Source organism: Saccopteryx bilineata, chromosome 7, assembly GCF_036850765.1.
Source record: "Saccopteryx bilineata isolate mSacBil1 chromosome 7, mSacBil1_pri_phased_curated, whole genome shotgun sequence".
NCBI lineage: Eukaryota > Metazoa > Chordata > Mammalia > Chiroptera > Emballonuridae > Saccopteryx > Saccopteryx bilineata.
In genome coordinates, this window is record NC_089496.1 from 69,749,142 (window position 1) to 69,774,390 (window position 25,249).

General features: G+C 48.7%; 1 protein-coding gene across 2 annotated transcripts in view; it reads right to left on the bottom strand.

Moving 5' to 3' along the window:
* MRPL46 (mitochondrial ribosomal protein L46) overlaps positions 1-25,249 on the bottom strand; it is a 181,994-nt gene that overhangs the window by 57,855 nt on the left and 98,890 nt on the right. For both annotated transcript variants that reach the window (XM_066238134.1, XM_066238137.1), the window contains exon 4: positions 21,291-21,345. In XM_066238134.1, coding sequence (XP_066094231.1) covers positions 21,291-21,345 — 55 coding nt within the window. The remainder of the gene's footprint in view (positions 1-21,290; positions 21,346-25,249) is intronic.

The following is a 25,249-nucleotide window of genomic DNA, read 5'->3' on the forward strand; positions in this document are numbered from 1 at the left end:
TGAGTCCCCCGTCCCTCACTCAAGTGCTGAATCTGAAGCCATCTGATCACCTCTCTGAGCCTCTGGCCTTGAGAGTTTCCAGCTCGGTCTCTGCAAAGTCAGCTGAAGCAGGTGCCCGGAGCAGAGGCAGGTCCCCTTCCGACCTCAGGCCCCACCTCCTCAGTAGTGACGGACAGCAGGCAGTCCCCTCCAATCTCCACCAAACATCCGGTCCCAGGAACATAAAGTTGGTTAAGGAGTCTCATCTTCAGTGGGCACTTTTTATTTGGCAAGAATACCACACAGGGCACGTCATTTAATGCTACAAGGTATTCCTACCATTTTACATAAATGGAAATTGAGGCTGGCTTGGAGCAGTGGTTCTCAGACTTTGATAGGTATGCAACCCCTGGGAATCTGGTTGAAATGCACACTTCGACTCAGTCCGGGACGTGCCTGAGGGGCTGCCCTTCTAATGAGCCTCTAGGTGACACTGGTCCGGATGCGTGCTCACTTTGAGTGGCAAGGGCTGAGAGAGTAGGGTGGGGGTGCTTCTTGTCATATAGCCTACAGGTCAGCACTAGCAGAACTTTCTGCAGAGACTAAATTTTCATCATCTGTATTGTCCAGGATGTACATGTAGCTAGTGTGACTGAGGAACTGAATTTTTAAATTTTATGTCATTGTAATTTACTTAAATTCAAATTTAAATACTGTATCCATAAATAGCTAGTGGAGGCTACTATACTGGGTCAGTGCAGCTCTGGACAAAACCGAAGGGAGGACAAGGCCAAGGACCAGCCCTCCCCATGAGTAGTACAGGGTGGAAACAGCCAGGAGCCAGGCCTGGAGGACCCAAGGTAGTTGGATTTCAGCTCACGTGCAGGAGCCACCCTGAACTTAGCCAGCAGCTAGGACAGGGATGGGCTACAGCTGTCCCTCTGGCCACTGGGGAAGGAAGAATGTTGTACCTCCATGAAGTCACCCATGAAGTCACCTCCCTCCCCTGAGTGTTACCTGGAAGGAGGGAGAGGAATGCAGGGGAGGTTGGTGGCAGCTGTGGCAGGCTGAGGATGAGGATGAGACCATTACTAAACGCTTAACTCTGTGCCAGGCACTACTGTAAGCACAGCACATGGTTCATTTTAATCTGCACATATATCAACAATTTTCCCTTTGTGCAAATAAGGCACAGAGAGGTTAAGAAACTCGCCTGAGGTCTGACTCCTGAGCCATCGCTACTGACTACCTGCTCAAATTGACTTGAAAATGACTGTGTTAAGAAAGATCTAACATCACGAAACGGTAGCTCAATGGATAGAGCATCAGCCTGGGACACTGAGGACCTAAGTTCAAGTCCTGAGGTCGCCAGCTTGAGTGTGGGATCATAGACATGACCCCATGGTCACTGACTTGAGCCCAAATGTCACTGGCTTGAAGACCAAGGTCACTGGCTTGAGCAAGGGGTCACTGGCTCAGCGGGGGTCCCCAGATCAAGGCACATATGAGAAAACAATTAATAAACAATTAAGGCCTGACCAGTGGTGGCGCACTGTATAAAACATCGACCTGGAATGAAGTCGCCAGTTCTAAACCCTAGGCTTGCCCAGGCAAGGTACATATGGGAGTTGATGCTTCCTCCTCCTCCCCTGCTCCTCTCTCTCTTCTCTCTAAAATGAATAAATAAAATAATTTTTAAAAAAATTAAGGTGCCACAAGTATGAATTGATACTCTCATCTCTCTCGCTTCCTGTCTGTCTCTCTTCTCTCTCACTAAAAAAAAGAAAAGAAAAATAATGGCTAGGACCTCTTGCATCCCAAAGTAGATCCTTCATCAGGGTTCTCGTGGTTTTTACACCATTTGGCCAGTGAGATGACAGGTCCTGGCAGAGACTAGTTCTCAGGAGTGAAGTCATTATCACCATCACCACCATCACCACCACCATCATCATCATCTTGACCATACGATCCTGGGGCAAAGGACCCTATTCTCCTTCTCTGCCTCCACACTGACCCCATCCCTGTCTGTCACCCATGAGAGCACTCCAGCTGCACCCAGCCACCTGCAAGTTGCTAAGAACCCGGAGGAGAAAGGCAGAGGGCCACATGAGGTGGCCTCCGTGGAGCAGCAGGACACCACCGCGTGCGGGTCTCAGAAAGGCTCCCTCCCTGGCCTGCCCCAGCGCCCACGTCAAGAGCACTTGGGCAGCTGCTGGCCCTTTAAATGGAGGCAGCTCCCACCGGGCACTCTTAAAGCTCACTTCATTCATGAATTAAGTTCCTGACATCCCATATCTGTATGATCAATATGTTTGTTTATTAGCAGCAGCTGCTGTGTTTTAGTGAAGGTGGTGGGCCCCAGTGAGAGGGCTGCTCGGTAACCACAGGGCAGGGCCCAGGACGAGAAGAAAGGCCTCCCGCTGGCTGATGGGAGCCGGGGCTGGGTAGGGTTTCATGGTAATGGTCCTTTAATTGAAATCACAGCTTCGGCAGGACGGTTGGGTAGGGAGCTGTGCTGATGGCTCCTGCTCGGCCCCTCTTCCAGAGGTCCATTAACTGGTAGATGTGCTCCCAGCTCTGGGCCAGGAGAGTAGCAGCAGCATGGGGGCTGGGGGCTGGGGGCTGGGGGATAAGGGTTGGGGGCTGGGGGTTGGGGCTGGGGGCCGGGGGCCTGAGGCTGCAGTGGGCAGCCCATCAGTATCAGCACAGTGGCTGTGGACCGTGCTGCGGAGAATGGGACTTGCGATGGGCAGCTCTCGGATGTAAGACCTGCCCACTCGGCCTCCCTGGCCGGGTCCCAAACCCCAGCTCAGCCCACTTGTCCCCACCCCGAGTTCACTTCGCCTCAGTGACTCAGGAACCTCATTCCTAGGCTGACTTATGTTTTCCAGAAGGGGAAAAGGCTTGTCATTTTCCAGTTTTGATATTTGCTCTGTGTTGATTCAGGATCCCTGCCTTTTGTCCATTATGTGGTGCTGGAGGTTTAGGGGGCAATCCCCAAATTACTCCCGCCCTCCTTCCTTCTTTCCTTCCTTCCTTCTTTCCTTCTTTCCTTCTTTCCTTCCTTCTTTCCCTTCCTTCCCTTCCTTCCCTTCCCTCCTTCCTTCCTTCCTTCCTTCCCTTCCTTCCCTTCCCTCCCTTCCTTCCCTTCCTTCCCTCCTTCCTTCTTTCCTTCCTTCCTTCTTTCCTTCCTTCCTTCTTTCCTTCCTTCCCTTCCTTCCCTCCCTTCCTTCCCTCCTTCCTTCTTTCCTTCCTTCCTTCTTTCCTTCCTTCCTTCCCTTCCTTCCCTTCCTTCCCTCCTTCCTTCCTTCCCTTCCTTCCCTTCCTTTCCTTCCTTCCTTCCTTCCTTCCTTCCTTCCTTCCTTCCTTCCCTTCTTTTCCTTCCTTTCCTTTCTTTCCTTCCTTTCCTTCATTCCTTTCCTTCCAAAAACATTCAATGAACAACTTCGGCATGACCAGAACCACGCAGGTTCTGGGAAAGCAAAGCTAAAAGAGGGCAGTCCTGCCCTAGAGGTAATGAAAGCCTCATCCGGTAAAGCATGCAAACACTGACAATGCAAGCAGTTAGTAGCTTTATTGGAAATATGTGTGACGTTCAGCGGGGGCCGAGGAGAGGCAGCCCCTAAGTCAGGAAGACGGAACCTAGGAAGGTGGCCTTTGGTCTGGGGGGACCTGTCCTAAGCTTTTACATTGGAAAACGTCCAGGCCCGGGAGGCTCTTCCGCTTCCTCTGGATGCCCCACTCCAGCCTGGACCAGCAGTCGTCTCCACACCCGAGGACACGCGCTGTGTGCCGCAGCCCAGAGGGCTGTGTGGTGGCTCCCAGCTGGGGGTGCCTTGCTTCTAAGGGACATTTGACAATATCTGGAGGCACTGTGGTTGTCATGGTGGGTGGGGTGGGGGATGGCACCAGCATCTAGCGGGCAGAGGCCAGGGGTGCTACTAAACATTCTACAATGTAGGGGATAGCCCCCCACAACAAAAAAATGATCTGGCCCCACATGTCAATAACACCAAGGTTGAGGTAGCCTGGGCTTTGGTGCCAGGTCCGTATTTTATCCTGAGTGACATGTGAATACGAGCACCTTCACCATTTCTGCCTTAGTTCAGAATCCATCCATCATATCTGACTCCAATATACAACCAACCCTTCCAATGGCTAGTCTTATTGCCTATTTACACTGTCACCTTGGCCTTTGTGGTTTGAGGTTGGTACCACTTTTTTTTTTTTTTGTATTTTCTGAAGTTGGAAATGGGGAGGCAGTCAGACAGACTCCCACATGCACCTGACTGGGATCCACCTGGCATGCCCACCAGGGCGCGATGCTCTGCCCATCTGAGGCGTTGCTCTGTTGCATCCAGAGCTATTCTAGTGCCTGAGGCAGAGGCCACAGAGCCATCCTCAGCACCCGGGCCAACTTTGCTCCAATGGAGCCTTGGCTGTGGGAGGGGAAGAGAGAGACAGAGAGGAAGGAGAGGGGGAGGGGAGGAGAAGCAGATGGGCACTTCTCCTGTGTGCCCTGGCCGGGAATCGAACCTGGGACTCCTGCACGCCAGGCCGAAGCTCTACCACTGAGCCAACCGGCCAGGACCAGTACCATTTTTTATGACAGGACCCTGGTTATTTCTACTTCAACCTACAATCTTGAGGGCTACCTCCTGAAAGATGTTCCCATGGGGTCACCCCATTTCCCTACACATGCACTCACTGCTCCCTCCGCTCCTCTCCTTCTCCTGCCTCCACCCCACATTCAGCTTGAAGTGTGGACACAGGGCTGGAACCACTGCTCTCCGACGCTATCACCAAACTCCATCTGCCCAAAGGGCTCATCCTTCAGCCCTACAACTCCCTTGGGCATGCACACAGGTGATCCTAGCACACAGAAAAACATCAGGTGAATAAGGGTCACCAACTGTCCACCCCACATTTGCCAGCACCTGACTTAGGGTACTGACCTAAGGATACACCTTCACCCAAAAGTTCTTAGTCACTTTCAGTATCTGCCTCCTATGTCATCATGTCAGAGCTGCTGAGAGACCTCCTCCTGATGATGAGCACATGATGCTCAATGGAGAATCTTAGGTTACCAATTACTGTCCACTGGCCAACTTCCAGGAGGTTATAGAAAATGTCAATTGTTAAACTTGAGCTTTCTAAACCAGAGATGACAAACAGCCACTATTCCAATAAATGGATAGAAGCTTCCTGGAGCAACGTGCTGGGAAGGACTCTGAGCAACGGGGACCAGGGAGGGTCGTTGGGTCATCAATCATTCTACCCTCCATTCTGTAACATAGCTCAGCTTTGATCTCACACCCTCACCCCTGTTCCAACTAGGCGGCTGGTCCTCAGTCCCTCTTATTATAAGGTCTACCGGAAAGTTCTGTCCGTTTTTGGAATAAAACAAAATACAAATTTTTCTTACCGTCAATAAACTTTATTAAATAATATAATTGCCATTATTATTAATGATTTCTTGCCAGCATGAGGGCAATTTGTATATCCCATTTTTGAAAAATGTTTTATATTTTGATGCGAAAAATTGAACCAGTGCTTGTTTGTTATCTTCCTCATTCTTGAATTTTTTGCCCTTCAAAAAATTTTGTAAGGACAAAAACAAGTGATAGTCGGAGGGTGCTAAGTCCGGGGAATATGGTGGATACGACAGACATGCTTCTGTAGCATTTCTTCCTTGTTGAAATTCGTAAAAATTACAGTGGTGTAAATGAACTTTATCAGTAGCCATGGGTACACTATCACTTCACACATAAGACTAACGTGAATCAACTTTGTTTTAGTTAATTTGCTACATCAGTATGTATACATTAAGTGATAAAAATAGAGAGGCACACATGCGCCAAATAAACATGTGCTTATGTGTCGAAACTTGTTGTGATAGAAACGGACAGAACTTTCCAGTAGACCTTATATATTTATATATTAATATGCTAGAATATTACATCTTCTAGAACCTTCACTATGGGAGGCCAAGGTTCAGGAAGAGAGAGTCAAGATTAATTGGCAATGTTTTTTGGGGTTTTTTTAATTTTATATTTTTTATTTATTCATTTTAGAGAGGAGAGGGAGAGACAGAGAGAGAGAGAGAGAGAGGAGAGAGAGAGAGAGAGAGAGAAAGGGGGAGGAGCTGGAAACATCAACTCCCATATGTGCCTTGACCAGGCAAGCCCAGGGTTTCAAACCGGCAACCTCAGCATTTCCAGGTCGACGCTTTATCCACTGCGCCACCACAGATCAGGCACTAATTGGCAATGTTTTTAAGTACACAGAGGTAAGAGGGCAGAGGCCCCTGCGCCAGACGTTGGCTGTTCTCACAGCTAAATGGAAAACGAGTTCTCATACATTCCCCATGCTGTTTCATCACCAGGACGGTATTATAGGTTATGGCCAGTGTCTGGATCTTCAGGAGAGACCTAAATGAGCACTGAGATGGATTACATTCTAAGTGAAGTTGACACTGCATTCCTGTTGGTTTTCACCCACGGATACGTGCACAAAATCTGTTTGGTGATATAATTAGAAATTAAAATAGTCTTCGATCTTAAAATTTCAATGACCCACCCACGGGAGAGGTGCCAAGTCTGTGACTTTGGTTCCCTGAATTTCAATGTGCATCCACCTTAGACTGTCTCAATAATTGTGGACTTTGAAAGTCACCAAGGGTTGAATCAACTGCTTACCCGGTATTTGAATACATTCTCCATCATTTCTGCCAAATGACACCAGCTTTTGTCTGAACAAATCCCACAAATGAAGACTCAGTGCAGTCCATTTGGACTGGACTCAGCCGGAAGCTCTGGTTGTTTAAACATCTTTCTTAAAGGGAATGGAATCTATAGATCTGCTTCCATCCTCCAAACCCACTTCTCCCCCTTAAGGACCCTCAAAACAGTCCATCCTCTTTCAGACGTTCCTTTAGCCATCTCATGACAGGATCCTACAGACTTTAGTACAGGGGTCCCCAAACTATGGCCCGCGGGCCACATGCGGCCCCCTGAGGCCATTTATCCAGCCCCCGCTGCACTTCCGGAAGGGGCACCTCTTTTATTGGTGGTCAGTGAGAGGAGCATAGTTCCCATTGAAATACTGGTCAGTTTGTTGATTTAAATTTACTTGTTCTTTATTTTAAATATTGTATTTGTTCCCGTTTTGTTTTTTTACTTTAAAATAAGATATGTGCAGTGTGCATAGGGATTTGTTCATAGTTTTTTTATAGTCTGGCCCTCCAACGGTCTGAGGGACAGTGAACTGGCCCCCTGTGTAAAAAGTTTGGGGACCCCTACTTTAGTAGATTGCCAGGGATTGGCAATCTATATCCTAATTCTGGACCTCCACCTATTTTAAGAAATAAAGTTTCATAGAAATACAACCACACCCAATACAATACAATCATGCAGGTATTGTCTATGGATGCTTTCACACTTCAACAGCAAAGATACGAAGTTGTGACAGAGACCCTATGGCCTGCAAAGCCTAACATTTTTACTATTGGGCTCTTCACAGGAAAATGTCCCAACCCCCGCTACAGACCATGACTTCCGCAGCTGCGCTGAACACACCAGCTCTTGGTAGTGTCACCATGGGACTTGCTGTGATCACGCTCCTCCTAACAGCTCCTGTCAACTTGTGTTCTTTTCTCAAAGCCCCATCCCAGAACTGTGTTTCTGCAGGGTTGGTGACACTTGTTCCTTATTTCCTCTTAATAGTGAGCCTCTCTTTCTGAAAGGCCACATTTACTTTCTCATGGGCAACAGTCACTCCTGATTTACAAGGTGTCCCTGTTGATGACAAAATCACACCTAGCTAACATTTGCTGAACATTTGCTATAAACTGGGACAGTGATAAGTATTTATTTGATATCATTGCTTTGATTGCATCTGCCCACCTACCCTACAAGGGGAAATCCTCTTATCCCCATTTTATCAAAGAAGAAATTAGGGTCTCCAAAACTTAATACCCAAGGTCACCTGTTCACAAATGACAAAGCTAGATTTCAAACTCGGGTTCCATTAACTCCCAGAGTTGTCTTACAACTTTCCCCTTCTCAGGGGCTAGGACTTGGGTCACATTTGGTTATGGTTCTCAGGAAAGTAAACCTTGACTTTAACTTGACAATTCAGTTCATTGCCATTCAACCATTCAACCTTCTACTTACTCAAGAAATGGCCCATGGAGCAGCTACAGGTACCAAGCCCTGTCCTGGGTTCTGGGATAACGGCAGTGAAGACAAGAGACAAAAAGTACAAGACAAGAGCCTCCATGGAGCTCACCTTCCAGTGGGGCAGAGGGCAGGGGAGGAGGCATAAAATAAATAAGAAAAAACATCACAAGGTGGAAAATGCGATTTAAAAAAACTAAAGCAAGGAAAAAATAGCTCACTGGAGTGGGGCAGGGCTATAATTTTAAGTTGCGTGGTCAAGAAATGGCCAAGAGACCATTGTCTGGAGCAAGGCCAAGGGAATCGTGTAGGGAAGTGCAATAAATTGAACATCGGTGTCCCTCAAAATCCATATATTGAAACCTACCCCCCAATGTGATGGGATTCGAAGGTGGGACCTTTTGGAGGTGATTAGGTCATGAGGGTAAGACCGTCATGATGGGATTAGTGCCCTTTATAAAAGAGGCTACAGAGAGTGCTCTTGTCCCTTCTACCACATGAGGACATAGAAGATGGCAATCTAGGAATCGGGAAGAGGGCTCTCACCAGACACCAAATCCGCCTGCCACTCGACCTTGAACTTCCAGCCTCCAGAACTGTGGGAAGTCACTTGCTGATGTTTATAAGCCATACAGTCTACCGTAACTTGTTGTAGCAGCCCCCACGGACCAGGACAGTGAGGGAGGCAGCCAGGGCCAGCCCCACAGGGCTGGGGGTTTTGGTAAGCCTTTTGGGTTTCACTCTGAGTGAGAAGAGAAGCCACTGACGGGCTCAGATCAAAGTAGAGACATCATCGGATGGATGCTTTAAACCAGGGGTCCCCAAACTTTTTACACAGGGGGCCAGTTCACTGTCCCTCAGACCGTTGGAGGGCTGGACTATAAAAAAAAACTATGAACAAATCCCTATGCACACTGCACATATCTTATTTTAAAGTAATAAAACAAACCGGGAACAAACACAATATTTAAAATAAAGAACAAGTAAATTTAAATCAACAAACTGACCAGTATTTCAATGGGAACTATGCTCCTCTCACTGACCACCAATGAAAGAGATGCCCCTTCCAGAAGTGCGGTGAGGGCTGGATAAATGGCCTCAGGGGGCCGCATGCGGCCCCCGGGCCGTAGTTTGGGGACCCCTGCTTTAAACGGTCCCCTCCATCTGCTGGGTTTAGAATGGAGCTTAGAGAACAGAAGCAGGTGAAGCAGTCAGGAAGCTTTTGAAAGAAATCTGGTGGTGGCTTGGACCAGGGTCATAGCAGTAGACTTGGAGAGAAGTACCAGGGCATATTTTGAGGGTAGAGCCCACAGGAATGCATCATGGCTAAAAGATGGAGCGTGTGAGGGAAAGGGTAGATTGCCGCCGAGCAGTGGAAGGCTGAGCAGTGGAAGGCTGTACGAGGCAGAGTCAGGTGGGACCATCATGAGTTTGGACAGATGAAGTCTGAGACACCAATGAAACATCCAGGTGAGGCACTGAGTAACTGGTAGGCTAAGAGACTGGAGTTCCAGGAGGATCTTGTTGTTCATTCAGCTCTTCACGCGTTCACAGCTATTTATTGAGTGCCTACTTCAGTTCAGCGAGTTGCAAAGGCATCAACATGTTTCAAGAGAAAAAAAAAGCAAACCTGGGCTTGCATGTAGATCAACAGTAAATGGTGCATCCTACTATCTTAGACTGTTAACAACCACTGCTCCTCATCAACAGCATCAGCACACCCTTCACATACACACGCAAGTGCACGCGCACACATGCACACGCACACTCTCACACATGTGCATGTGGACACTCACACCTGGGGCCACAAACCACAGAGAGCCAGGGCCTAACTAGAACAGACTTGGGGCGGAGAGAAAGGGAAAAGGTGAGGTAGACGCACCTTGAACGGAGGCAGAGTGCCCTCTCTCTTTGAGCTCACTGCCCCCGCCCTCCTGTGCCTGACACTTAGCTCCTACAACTCCGACAACACTCGCCACACCCCATTCAACATCTGCCTCCTCTGCCGCCCTGGCCGGATAGATCGGTTGGCCAGAGCATCATCTAGAAGCACAGAAGTTGCTGGTTCAATCCCTGGTCAGGGCACATACAGGAACAGATTGATGTTCCTGTCATTGTCTCTCTCTCTCTCTCTCTCCCTTTCCCTTTAAAATAAATTAAAAAATAATAATAATAAAGCATCTGCCTCCTCCTCACGGGGCTTGGCCGCCTTCCCTAAGAAGAATGACCCAGCAGGCACCACTGTCGAAGGAAGGGGCATGGCCTTCTTCTAAGAGAGGAAATATCCCTATGGTCTCAGACGACCTCTCCCGCCCCCCTTTCCCCCTCCTCCAGGTTAATTATGGCTCTGGCAGAGAGGCTCAGCCGGTGCGGAAACCCGCACTCTGAACTCGCCGGCACAGAGGTTCCAGCCAGACAGACCTGGGGAGGCTCTGCTCTTGGACTTCGGCGGGGAGATGGAGACTTTTTAATTAGAAATTGTTATTAATGGGAAATGCTGCAAATTAAAACTAGGCCTCCTCTCTCTCCCTCCTTCCTTCTCCACTATATTTATCTCTGATCTCAATTAGAAAGTTCAGGGACTCGCTGCTGCACAGAATCTGCGGAGATGAAAGTGCCGGAGACAGGAGGGGGGTGAGGATGGGGAGTGGAGAGTGGGGGTGGCGGCTACAGAGGGAGGGGGCGCCCAGGGCTGCAGGGCGGGGGAGTCCTGGCCTCGGGCTCCAAAATAGGCCCTGGAACTCGCCCAGGAAAAGGCTCCTCAGCTTTTTCTGTCCCCAACACTGGTGACAAATGTCTCTACTCCTCTGCAAGGGAATAACTGGCCGCCGACACACGGATGAGACATCAGGGGTGGCTACACTGGAAGAGGCTGTGTTTGGGAAGAGTTAGTGACACTTGCAGTTTGGTTTGGCTTATAAATTGTCAAGTGCAAAATAACTTTATTTTTCCCAGTCAGAAAGATAATGTATGCTTGTTTTAAAAATTCACATATTGCAGATAGGTTAAAGTAGAAAAGAATAAAGCATAAATAACTTGAAATCTCACCACCTGAAGAGATTTACACTGTTAATAGTTTTGGTGAATATGCTGTTTACTCGCCATCTCCATCTCCCTTTCAGAATCTTATATCTTGGGGATAATGCTATATATATCAAATGTCCTGAGGCATGCTTTTCCTCAGCAAAATATATTGCAAGATAGCTTTCTATATCAATCCACATAAATCTATGTCATCATTTTTAATGGCTACATGGCACTCCATTCAGTGGGTGTGTTATAATTGATTTAACCTGGCCCATCTTCGTGGTCATTTGGTTGTTTCCAGGGTCCATTCTTAGAAACTGTTCTAGCCTTTTTTTTTATATATACAGAGCTGAGCTGGACCAGCCCACATGGCTCCCTCCATCCATCTGCAACAGACTTCCCAGAGTCCAACAGCTCCACCTATGGGCTGGAAGACCCCAGAGCATCTTCTCAGCGACCCCCTTTGCTCAGCGCTGGAAACGGCAGGGCTTCCAACCCCTAACATTCTGCCTGGTGGCCTAGAGCTGTGGAAAGTTGCATGAGCAGAGACTTCAGAACAAGTAAACCTCCCCTCGTGGGTTAAACCCTTAGATGGACCTTCAGATGGACAATACCCCAAGCTCAGCACACTCAGTCTGGTTTGCTATTATTACACTATCCAACTATGGGATGGTATTTGGAAGCATGACCATGATACTCCACTTTTGGGGGAGCGAAAAATACAGTATTTTATTAAATATTTTAACACATTATTTGGTTCAGAATATTCTTTTTCTTATTTTTCTCCTTAAAACCCTAGGTGTGTCTTATGGTCAGGTGTGTCTTATGGAGCGAAAAACATGGTAATTCAGTTCCATCTAAGAAGAAAGGGAGAGCTTTAAAACTGGCCGGCCCAGCCTGACCAGGCAGTGGCACAGCGGATAGAGTGTCAGCCTGAAACGCTGAGGACTCAGGTTCGAAACTCCAAGGTTGCCGGCTTGAGCACAGGGTTGCTGGCTTGAGTTGGGATCGTAGACACGACCCCATTGTCAATAGCTTGATCCCAAAAGTCGCTGGCTTGAGCCCAAGGTCACTGGCTTGAGCAAGGGGTCACTGGCTCAGCTGGAGCCCCCTAGTCAAGGCATGTATGAGAAGCAATCAATGAACAACTAAGGTGCCACATCTATGAGTTGGTGCTTCTCATCTCTCTCCCTTCCTGACTGTCTGTCCCTGTCTGTCTCATTCTCTTTCTCTAAAAAAAAAAGAACTGTCCATCCAAGGAGTCACTCCTGGAACCTCCTCTCCTAACTATAGGTCAGAAGTCAAGTGACATGGTCTCTGTAAGTCTCATTTTCTGCATTTGAAAATGATACTAACGACCCCTCCCCTGCAGGTTGACTTGAGAATTAGAAATCATGTGTTGAGATTCTCACCTCATGGTCAGTGTGGTGGTTGTTTATTATTATTAGCATTATTAATAATAGCAAAATAACAACACAGCATGAATAACAAATTTCTCTCAATCATGCTTTCTGCTGGTCTTACAGGGAACATATACAGACATGATGGTCCTTTCCTCTAAGCAGGCACAGATCTATCTGTAGGCAACTCTCCCAGGAATCAGGTCCTTACAGAAGCACAAGGTGGCTGTTGAAAGTGGGGGAAGTCTTCCTGGAGAAGGCGGCACAAAAGATAGAATGAAAGGAATGCGCAGCACACATGAGAATTCAGGAATCAGGGCTCAGGAAGGGACCTAAAACTCATGAGATCCCACCCCCGGTTCCAACACTTAAATTGCAACCATTCTACAAGCCTCTGCTCTATCTGCCCAACTCCAGGGATGAGTCAAAACCACACCCGAGAGGCTGCACCTTCTTTCTGCCCCCCGCCTCCCGGCTTAGCATCGGAAAACCCTCATCCTGCAAGCTGAGGAAGATCCAGGGTAGGCTTTCTGAACTTTCAGGATGATTAAGTGCAGACCTCCCAGGGAAGGAGAGATTGTGGAGCTGCAAACAGGGGAAGTGACCACAGTTGTGGGTGGCTTTGGTTGTCATCTGTCAAAAGCAAGGACTGGTCCAGATGACCAGATGCCCCCTTGGCTACACCAGGCTTGTGCCACACATTTCTAGACATGTCATCTACGGTCTGTTTCCAGCCTGGGCCGAGGCCAAACTGCTGTTGGGAAGCTCCAAGTACAGCCATGTGGACAGGGTGAGGCCAGAGCAGCGAGGGGCAGGGCCTGAGATGGGGTGGGGGAGGGGTGTCCTCTTCTCTCCACCCCACCCCTGCCGCTGGCCCAATTTGGACTCTTGCCTCTTTTATTGTGACAGTCTCTGTCTCCAACATCCATCCCCTTTCCACCCCAAGCCTTCTCCCCACACCACTGCCAGGTTAATCTTCTACAGCTAGTGGTGGGATTCAAATAATTTAACAACCGGTTCTCTGTTTAAAGTATAAAAAACTAATATACCACAAGATAGTTTATTATTTTATGCATTTAATACTTAAATAAGAACAATAAAAGAGATGCACAAAACTAGATCATAAGAAAGTTTTAAAATATTAATGAAAAAATATTAAATAATACCTGAAAAAAAATAAAACTATTATTAAGCTATTTCCATATTGCTTCTTAATTGGCATCCTCACTTGCAATTTTTTTCACCTGTGGACGGAATGAACATTACTACAGGCACTTAGAATATGCTGTTGTGCAGATGAGTGTTAAAAAAGTAAGGAATGTAAATTTGTGATTTTCACATTGGGCGGCCGCCCAGGCACCCACCTTGGTGAGAACCCTGATGACAAGTACCATTTTTACAACCGGTTCATCAAACTCAACAAAAGACCAGGTTTCGGTTCTGTCGAACCGGTGTGAACCATCTGAATCCCACCACTGACTACAGCAGCTCCCCAGCTCAAAAATCATCCATAGCTCCCCACTGCCTGTATAATGAGGTCCAAACTAACAACCCCGCATGCAAAATTCTCCATTGTCTGACCCCAGCTCGCCCCTCCTCCTCAGACACAGAAATGTCTACCGTCTCCCCACATGATGAGCCAGGCTTTCCCGCCTCCAGTTTTGCTCAGATAATGCCCTCTGTTAGCAGTCTGTCCCCTCCAGATGTCCACATGTCCATACTCCAAGGTGACACCTTTGCTGGCCGCCCATTCAGAAGGGATCCCTCCCTCCTCTGGCTTTTGTTGCATCTTTCATATGGGAGTTAGCTTTTGAAATCTTTCGTAATTATTAACAATTCTAGAGTCAGAGCCTTGTACTCATCCTGGGGGACCAGTTCCATGGCACTCACATTTGTCTGAACACCATGACAGTGACCACTAGGTGATGAATGTTCAGGACATACCCCTGAGTCTTAGGTCACCCTCTGACACTCACCAACTGTGTACCCTCAACTAAGTCACGATTGAAAGCCTCAGTTTTCTCATCTGCAGAATGGGGCTAATAGTACCTTCCCAGGGTTATTTGTCAATCCCAAAGCTAATAAATAGGATCCTACACTCCACGACAAAATTGGTGACTCAAGGCACAACTAACGGAGAGACCTCTAGGTAAACTGTGTGTAAAGAAACAGAAAGAAAGAAAACAGGTTATCTCTGCTCCCTCACCTGGAATCGGGCAAAGTTCACCGCCTTCCCGGAAGCTTATGTTCTGGAAGAAGGGACGGGGGACCTCTGGGGAGCTGGAGGCTCTACTTCACCTCCCTTCTGGAGGTCCCCCACCCTGATCCCACTCCTCTCCCTGTTTCCCCTTGGGCCCCAGGGTCCCAGGCCGCGCCTGCCCCCTGCTGGGGGGCCTGGGCTTCCAGGCAGCAAAGCCAAGGTGCTCACTCACCCCACGGAACAGCACAGACTGCAATTACCCCTGCCTGCTAATTGCTCGCTGCTAGTCTCCCTCTCCGTAGAAATATCATTGCCAGCAATTAGCACAAAGATCCTTCCCCACTCTAGTTAAGATCCCGAGCTGCAGTTAGATGCTCCCAGATCCCAGTTAAATGATTTCAAATGCAATTCATTCTGGCTCATTAAATAATTCCAGGGCTGGCTTTCCTTGCTTTTGCCACCTTAGAAATCTCCTTCCAGAGAAGAGAGAAAACGAGGCAGGGTTGGTACAGGGAGGCCGGCTGGTCGGTTGGGGCGAGGGGCGGAGTTTCCTGCGCTGGACGCTCCAGCGCCTGTTCTGCCGTCAGTCTCTCCCTCGGGCTCCCACCCCAGCCGCCCCTCCATCCTTGTCTCTCGGAAATGACTTCACCTGACAGCTATGGATTTAGAGCTTTTTTGCCAATTACTTGTGCCCAGTGAGAAAATAGGTTTTTAATGTCTGTCCTTGTTCCGCCCAGCCTGGCTACCTCCCCGTGAAGTGAAGCCACGGCCCCCGGCTGCCAGCAGCCTGTGCTCACCCGGAGCTGCCCAGGATGGAAAGCACAGGGAGGGGACAGGGGCAGGGGCGGGGTGGTGGGGGGAGACAGGCTCCGCCCCCAGGAGCAGCACCTCGCTATGGTGCCACTGAGGGTTGGCCAGCCTGCGGGATCCACATCTTCCCACAGCCCAGTTCTACACTCACTCATTCATTCCTCATTAAACACTAAGATTTACTGAGCACTTACTATATGCCAGGTACCAGGTAAGCATTTTACGAGCATTAATTTCTTAAATCCTGAAACAACCCTGTAAGATAGATGCTCTTGCTGAGGCAGTTTTACACAGAGGGAAATTAAACCTCCGGAGGAGTATAATAAATCACCGAAACCACACGACTAGCAGATGCCTACCTTGGGACTTGAATTTGGGCACATATGTTCCTAGACATGAATGACCTCACAATTGCGGCCCGCTGCTCAGTGCTTGGTGACCTCCTGCCTGCGCAGGGCCCTGGCACGCCTCGGGAGGCCTGGGCAGGCTGAGGTCCCTGCTACATCACAACTCACATTCTGCTTGGGAAGACAAATACTGAAACTGCTTTGCTGTAACACGGCACATGGTATAGTGAGGGCTCTGATGGAGGTTTGTGCAGAGCTCTGTGGGTACCTGGTGAGCAGGGCTGTCCATTCTGCCTGCGGAGATAGGAGGTAGCCTGCCACCCAGGATTTGAAGGCTAAGGAGGGGATTAGATGAAAAAGAGAGGGGAAGGGCATTCCTGGGAGAGGGAACAGCATACATAAAAGCTCAGAGGCAGGCCCTGGCCAGTTGGCTCAGTGGTAGAGCGTCGGCCTGGCATGCAGAAGTCCCGGGTTCGATTCCCGGCCAGGGCACACAGGAGAGGCACCCATCTGCTTCTCCACCCCTCCCCCTCTCCTTCCTCTCTGTCTCGCTCTTCCCCTCCCGCAGCCGAGGCTCCATTGGAGCAAAGTTGGCCCGGGCGCTGGGGATGGCTCCTTGGCCTCTGCCCCAGGCGCTGGAGTGGCTCTGGTCTCGACAGAGCGACGCCCCAGATGGGCAGAGCATCGCCTCCTGATGGGCGTGCCGGATGGATCCCGGTCTGGCACATGCGGGAGTCTGTCTGACTGCCTCCCCATTTCCAGCTTCAGAAAAATCAAAAAATCAAAAAAAAGAAAAGAAAAGAAAAAAAAAAAAAGCTCAGAGGCTTGAAAGGGCATGGCATGATTAGGTAGCACTCTCCTTGACAAGACACAAGCTGAGGGTGTCAGAGGGTTTGTTGCATAAATATTACTATAGAACCCTGGGGTGATTCGCTCCACTCCTGCCCCTATCCAGTGGACATTGAGCACTGTCTGGAGACTTTTATGTCACCACTGGGGTGAAGGGGGGAGAGATGTTATCGGCATCTAGTGGGTAGAAGACAGGGATGCTGCTAAACATTCTACAGCAGACAGACACCCCCACAACAAGGAATTATTCGGGCTCCAAACCCCAATACAACTGAGGTGGCAAAATCCTTGTCCAGAGAAGGGATGGTGCCACGTCACTCAGAGCAAAGCAAAATCAATCTGGCTGAAGAAACTGGAAAAGGGTTCATGGAGAAGGAAACTTTGAGCAGCTCTTAAAATGAGGAGGGTGGACACGTGGGGGAGGGGGTCAGACATTCCCAGCAGAGAAGAGAGAGAACGTGGCTGGACCCGGAAGGCGGAGAGTGAGGGCGCGCTCAGGGAACTGCCCCGTCTGCTGTGTACAGGGCTCATGAGGAACAGGCAAGAGAAAGGGGCTGAAAAACTAGCGGCAGATGAGATCTCCATGAGCCTTAAAGCAATCAGGAGCGACTCAGGAAGGCACCTGGCACCGTGGAAGGGCCTTGAGCATCAGGAGACAGGACTGAAATATGCTTTAATTCATCAAGCTCTACTTAATTCATCAGGAAATGCAGGTGGAGGCTGGAGGAAGGGAGGAGACCAGTTAGGAGGCCTTCTTGATGTCCCGATGTTTCCGGCAGGAGTTCCTGCCTGCCTGACCCTGGATCGTGGCTGCCACACTGGGAAGGAAAGCACAGCTCCATGAGCCGCTGAAGGGGGAGGAGGCGTGGGAATGACAGGGACCTGGTCCTGATGGCAAGCACGAGAAGACGGAGAACAGGAGGACAAGAGGGTTGAGGAGGAAGCTCTGTCTCCAGGGGCAGTGAGCAATCAGGCCACGAAATGGCAGGAGCGAAGGGAGCTTGGAGGAATGCATCCCACAGATCGCGACCCTGTGCCTCTGGGAGAAAGCTAGCCAGTGAGCCACACCAGGCCCCTTGCTCAGCTGCAGTCACATGGGTGGTGCAGAGGATGCAGAAGGACGCAATGGCAAGACCCGCTTGAAAGGGCGTGAACAGCATGACCCTGGCAGAAGAAGCAAGGACCGAGCCCAGGTCTGCTCAGTGCCGACGCTCTCGCGATGGTGGTAGTGACAGCAGCCACCATGTATCCAGAGTTTACCCTGCGCCAAGCCCTGTGCTAAACACCTAACACCAGACGGAGCCAGAGCTGAGCCTCACCGTACCCACCAGACAGTTGCCTGGGAGATGCAAAAACCAAGCTCCTGTCAATTAACTTAAAATTTAAATGCAATATGATATTTTGGTTTGTTAAAACAAGTATGTATTACTTTTGCAATGAAAAATATAAGAAAAATTTTAAAGATAGCGATGTAGATCTTTGCATAAGTATATTCACTACAGTGTAGCAGTGCCTTGGCCAGCAATCAGCAACTACATGTCAGGCATTGTGTTTGATATGAAAACAAACAACTATTGTCTTTTTCTTTAAAAGGAGAGTTTGCTTTTAACAAACTAGCAGATAGTGGCAGTCAGTGGTGGGATTCAGCCGGTTCATGCCGGTTCACACCAGTTCACAGAACCGATACCTAATTTGTTGTTGAGTTTGGTGAACTGGTTGTTAAAATGGCACTTGTCATAAGGGTTCTCTCTAAGGTGGGTGGCTCAGATTTCTGGAAATCACAAATTACATTCCTTACTCTTTTTTAATGTACATCTGCGCAATAGCGTATTCTAAGCACCCATAGTCATGTTCATTCCATCCATAGGTAAACAAATTGCAAGTTAGGATGCCAATCAAGAAGCAATATGGAAATATCTTAAATAAAAGTTTTATTGTTTTTTGTCAGGTATTTAATATTCTTTTATTAATATTTTAAAACTCTTTCTTATAACATAATCTAGTTTTATGTACCTCTTTTATTGTTCTTATTTAAGTACTAAGTGCATGAAATAATAAACTACCTTTTGGTATATCATTTTTTAATACTTAAAATGGTCATTAGGACAGAGAACCGGTTGCTAAATTATTTGGATCCCACCACTGGTCGCAGTTTCATCAAATGCTTTGGGAGAATTATTTAATTGATCCCCGTAGAACAGAAGGGCACTAACTAGGGCGGACAGGTCTCGGGTGTGAGTTGGAAACACCAGATGGGCGGGGAGCTGAGTGCTGGATCGGCCAAGCTTGCCTCGAGAATGAGTCGATGGGGGCGACAGGAAGCAGGGCTAGAGCTGCTTCAGTCCCGCCTGCCCCCATCAGTCCTGGGAGCCGGGGACCTGAGTCTTTTACAGGGGACCGATGCCCCAGCAGAGCATCGGGAAGAGGGACCCTGAGTAAGGGACCAAGGAAAGGCAGAACAAGAGAAAGCTTTCGTGACACCTGAAGGCAACCTGTACAACGTACTGACCACCCCGAGGAAAGAACCTCAGATCGCGGTGGCATACAGTAACAAGCACGTCTTTGTCGCACATGCATCAGGGCTGGCTAGGGGTGGCTCTGCTCCGTGTGTCTCTCATCCATCCCCCCCCCCCCCCCATCCCCAGGAGCACTGAGCCAGCTGCTGGGTTTTTCCCAAGTCCTGACACAGGCTCCAGGGGACAAGACCAGCTGCACAGGGCATTCCAAGCCCCTTCCTGCTCAGGTCTGCTCACAGCCAGCCAGCTCGAGCAAGTCATATGCTGACCAGGAAGCCAAGGAGCAGGGGAGTCCCGCCCCTTGTGGAAGGGACTCCAATGCCTCATAGCAAAGGGCCCGGCGGTGTGCAGGCTAGAGAATTAAGGGCAGTAATCAATCACGCAGTCTTAGCCCAGACACCATTTGCAATTTCCAAGTCTTGTATACCAAATTTGCTTAAAGAGGAGCTCTTTGTGATGGATGAATGTGCTCTCTCCTGAGACTCCGAACGGGGTTCAGGGGAACCACTGGCCTATGCGCTGGAAGCTCTGGGTCTTTTCAGGGGTCCCGGTGCTCAACTCACTGAGTTTCAGCTACACTGGACCCTGACTGAACCCTCACCTTTACCTTAACCCTTTGACACTGGCAATTACCGTTTTCTTTATAAAACTTCTTCCTTCTTTCCAGAACATCGTTCTTTTACTGTTTCATCCTGCCCCCTCCCCCACCCAGGCGCTTCCTCCTCAGTTTCCCCTGACAGTTTCTCTTCCACAACCTGCCCATGAAATACTGTCCTTTGGGCTTCTGCCTTAGACGCTGTTTCCCACTCTACACTGTGCGTGGCTTTGGAGGACCTACACACACCATGGAAATGACTTCCACTGTTTCACCTGTTCTCTCTACCTCTGAATGGAGGGCTCGTCAGTTTCCTAAGACTGGGGAAGGGCGCAAGATTGCCGACGGGCTCCCGACCACTGCTCTGCACTCCTCGTCGATGCGCTCCGGACCACTGCTCTGCACTCCTCGCCGATGCGCTCCGGACCACTGCTATGCACTCCTCGTGCTTGGTGCTCCTCCCCCTCCGGACTTGGAGCGGCACCCCTAACTGATGGCTCCTTGTTTCTGTCTCCAACCAAGCCTCGCACCTCTCTTCACCCAACTAGGACTTAGTCCCATGGACAACTCAAATCACATCTAGGACAGAGCTTCTCATCCCCTCTCCTCGTGGAGTCCCAAGCTCAGTGACATCATCACATTGCCCTGTCCTCTGTGCAGACTTCCTAAAGTTGTGTCTGCTTTCTGTCTTGACTTCCAGTTATTTCTTAAATCCATACCTTCCCCTCCGTCCTGACTACTCTGCCTCAGGGTAACCCGAACATCCCTTATCTGAAGATTCTCACAACTGCTTTTGGTGACGCCAATCTCCCTGGTCCATTCTCTCCCGTGACATCGTGGTTCCTCCTAAAATCTAAATAGCTTTATGCAAATCTCCTGCCTACAATGCAGCAAGGGGCCCCCATCACTTTCCGGATCCAGTCCAGAGTTCTTGTCAGGGCGCAGAAGTTCATACTGAGCCTGCTCCTGCCTGTGAATCCAGCCCTGTCCCTCCCAACAAGCACTGTGGCCAATCATGTGCAGCTTCCAGGGCGCACCATGCCTCCTTTCGCCTCCAGACCATTCCGTGGCTGCTCCCTTTACCCTCCTCCCAAACTTTCATTCCTCCTGTAACATTGAGCTTTGACATCACCTCCACCAGGAGGCATTCCCAGACCCCACAGTGGGTGCCCCTCCTCTGGGTTCTGATAGAACCAAGGAACTTTTCTACCATAAGTCCAGTGAGGTTGTACAGTGCACTGATTTCTAAAGATCACATGAGCAGGGATGTTTTTTTGCCTCTCAAAGGTCTTTGAGCATAAGATACAGTATAGCAGGTGTTCTATAAACCTTTGCTGAATGAATGAATGAATAATAGATGAATGGATGAAATGATGGTTGTACCTCTTACCTGTCTGGTGATCCTGAGTAAATCTGGTATCTCCTGTGGGTCTCAGTTTCCTCATCTGCAAAATGGAAGTGAGAGCCTAATATTAATTTTGGACAATAAATGGTCCATTCACATATATAAGACACACAATCAAAAAATATATTATCAAGACTATGTAATAGGCCCTGGCCGGTTGGCTCAGTGGTAGAGCGTCGACCTGGCATGCAGAAGTCCCGGGTTCGATTCCCAGCCAGGGCACACAGGAGAAGCGCCCATCTGCTTCTCCACCCCTCCCCCTCTCCTTCCTCTCTGTCTCTCTCTTCCCCTCCCGCAGCCGAGGTTCCATTGGAGCAAAGATGGCCCGGGCGCTGGGGATGGCTCCCCGGCCTCTGCCCCAGGCGCTAGAGTGGCTCTGGTCGCAACAGAGCGACGCCCCCTGGTGGGCAGAGCGTCGCCCCCTAGTGGGCATGCCGGGTGGATCCCAGTCGGGCGTATGCGAGAGTCTGTCTGACTGTCTCTCCCCGTTTCCGGCTTCAGAAAAATACAGGGAAAAAAAAAAAAGACTATGTAATAACATTGAAAACGCATATGATGTTAAAGTGAAAAAAAGCAGGACAGAAAAATAATATGGACAGTGTGACTGCGACTATGTTTTTAAAATCCCTACTGCACACACACATTCACACACGAAAGACTGAAAACGCATGTACCAACATCTGCCCATGGGTATTGTGCCCATGGATGACTTCTCCTTCAGTTTACAGTCTATATTTTCCACATTTGCTTTAGAGAATGTGCATAACTTTTATGATGAAAAATTAAACTTTAAGACCAAAAATAAATAAATAAACAAAATGAATTTTCTGAAAGAAAGAACCCGCACCCGTCCACGTGCCAACGGGTGGAGTGCTCCCAGCACTCTCAGGGGATGGGCACCATGTCCCTCCCAGCCCTGCTGCTCCACCCCCACCCTGTGCTCACAGACGTGCTGAGCACGCTGGGCCGTGAGGACACCATGCACACCATGCCTAGAATGAACTCTGTCCCTGCGCTGTGACGATGGACAAAAGGTGGTGTGGGCTCAGTTGCTTCCTCTGGCCACTCAGGCCAACCCCACGGGAGACAAACGTCTTTCTGAGACCGTGCTGTGTAAGAACACACTTCTGGAATCAGCTCTCTGGGCCTGCCCATCTCCAAGGCCTCAGCTATGCCCAGAAAAAAGTATCCCGTTCCTTCTCACATGGAGCCGAGGAACTGCTAAATCAGAGCTATTCTTCTAACCTGCGTTGGAGGGGCTTTGAGGAAACTCACATGCTGACCCACTGCTGGTGGGAACGGGAAATGGTACAGTCTTCCCGCTGAGCCATTTGGCAAGTCATGTCTCACCCTGATTTCCACATCTAAGCTTTTATTTGAGAATGTGGCAAGAGATAGAACTCAGAGAACGTTCATCAAACACTATTTATAATATTTAAAAACTGGGAACAATGTACACTCTAAAATAGGGTTGATTAAATAAATTATGATAGAATCATTGAATGGGTTGCCATGCAACCATTGAAATAATAAGGTAGGAGAATAGCTAGTTATATGGAAAATGTTTGTGAAATATTGTTAAGTTAAAAGGCAGATTATAAAACAGTCTACACATATGCAGAATGTATAAATGTATCTATAAGCATAGCAAAGAGACTGATAGGATAAACAAAAAATTGTTAGTGGTTATTCCTGAGTACGAAAATTTCAAAAGGCTTTTCTTTTTTTGGCTCATTTCTATTTTCTATATTTACCGCAATTAGTTTGGATTGCTTTTGTAACACGAAAATATATATATTTAAAAGAGTTATATTTTTGACCATCTTCCAATTATCTTGAGCTGTCTCAGTTTCTAAATCTTGTGCTGGGGCACCCTCTGTGGCTCTGCTCAGGCCCAGCATCTTGGGGTTTAAGAAATATGTCTGATTACGCCCAGCTTGTCTACTTGGGGATAGCATGGGAGATTCCCCAGGAATAGTCATTTCTTCTTTACCAATCAATTTCTTTTTATCAGTTCAAGGACTGAAGTAATAGGACCCATGTGTTTCTCCCAGTATACTAACAGATGAACTGAACAGTAAGACAAGTCAAGAAAGCATTAGATGTAATTAAGTGGAATTTCTCATTGATGGCACACCGCCACGCCCCCTGGCCCTGGCCCTGGCCCCAGCTGCCTCAGCTCTCAGTCACCACATAAGGCCCCCATCCAAGGGCCCCAGTGGAGACTGAATCTCAGTCCTGGTTCTGCTCAATGGGCTGTGTGCTTGGTGCAAGGCCCTACCCTTAAGGTGGAGGGTGGTCCTTTTTAAAATTTACAAGGTGGCCCTGGCCCGTTGGCTCAGTGAATAGAGTGTAAACCGTGAGTGCAGACATCTTGGGTTCGATCCCCAGTAAGGGCACACAGGAGAAGCGGCCATCTGCTTCTCTTCCCCTCCCTCTCTCCCTTCTCCCTCTCTTCCCCTCTTTCAGTAGTGGCTCGGTTTTTCCAAGCGTCAGCCCCAGGTGCTGAGGATAACTCAGTTGATTCAAGCATTAACCCCAGAATGGGTTGCCAGATGGATCCCGGTCAGGACACATGCAGGAGTCTGTCTCTCTATCTCCCATCCTCTTACCAACCTGAGTGCCTGGAGTACTACTGAGTCTCCCTAGGGAGGTGTTTTCCTAAATTAAAAAAAATTTTTTTAATTTATTTTAGAGAGAGAGAGAGATACATCAATTTGTAGTCCCACTTATTTATGCATTCATCTGTTGGTTCTTGTATGTGCCCTGACTGGGGATCGAACCCACAACCTTGGAATATTGGGATGATGCTCCAACCATCAGAGAGATACCCAGCCAATGCAGGGGTGTTTTTCTAAATTACACAAAAACACAGTGGGCTAGCAGTGCTCTTCTCCCATGCAGCCTGCATCAAGGAGCCAGAACTGACTTCCTCCATCAGCCCAGGTGCCTTCCCTGAGATGCCAGATCTCCTCCTTTCTCCTACCATCTTCTCAAATGCTCGCCAACTTGCCTTCGCCCCGAGCTCCTCTGCCCTCTCCTGCAGCAAGCAGCAGCCTTGCATTTCAACCCGCGGAGTGTGGAGTGGTGCAGGGTATGCTCCGGTACCCCATCCTGGCTGTACCTTAGAACTCTCGGGAGACTTTGAAAGTCCAGATACCTCAGCCACACCTCAAGTCAATTAAATCAGCACCACTGGGTGGGATCTGGCCAGTGGGGAGAAGCTTGAAGGTTTTTTTTAATTTAATTTATTGTGTTTACACAGATTCTAGTGTCGCCCTGATTGCACCCCCCTCCCCCGTATTCCCCTCAACATCTCCTTTGCCCCCCTTCCCCCCAACAGCTCCCTCCCCTCTTCCCTTCAGGTTTAATTCCTGTTCCTCAGTTCACATTGTTCCTTGGATTCCTCAAATGAGTGAGGTCATATGATATTTTTCTTTCTCTGCCTGGTTTATTTCACTTAACATAATAGTTTCCAGGTCCATCCATGTTGTTGCAAAAGGTAAGATTTCCTTCTTTTTCGTGGCCCCACAGTATTCCATTGTGTATATGTACCACTGCTTTTTAATCCACTCGTCCACTGACGGACACTTGGGCTGTTTCCAGTTCTTCGCTATTGTGAACAATGCTGCCATAAACATGGGGGTGCATTTCTTTTTTTTGAATCAGTGATATGACATTCTTGGGATACATTCCTAAAAGTGGGATGGCTGGATCAAAAAGCAGTTCCATTTTTAATTTTTTGAGGAATCTCCATACTGTTTTCCACAGTGTCTGCACCAGTCTGCATTCCCACCAGCAGTGCAGGAGGGTTCCCCCTTCTCCACATCCTCGCCAGCACCTATCGTGTGTTGTTTTGTTAATGAGCGCCATTCTGACTGGTGTGAGGTGGTGTCTCATTGTGGTTTTAATTTACATTTCTCTAATGATTAGTGATGTTGAAC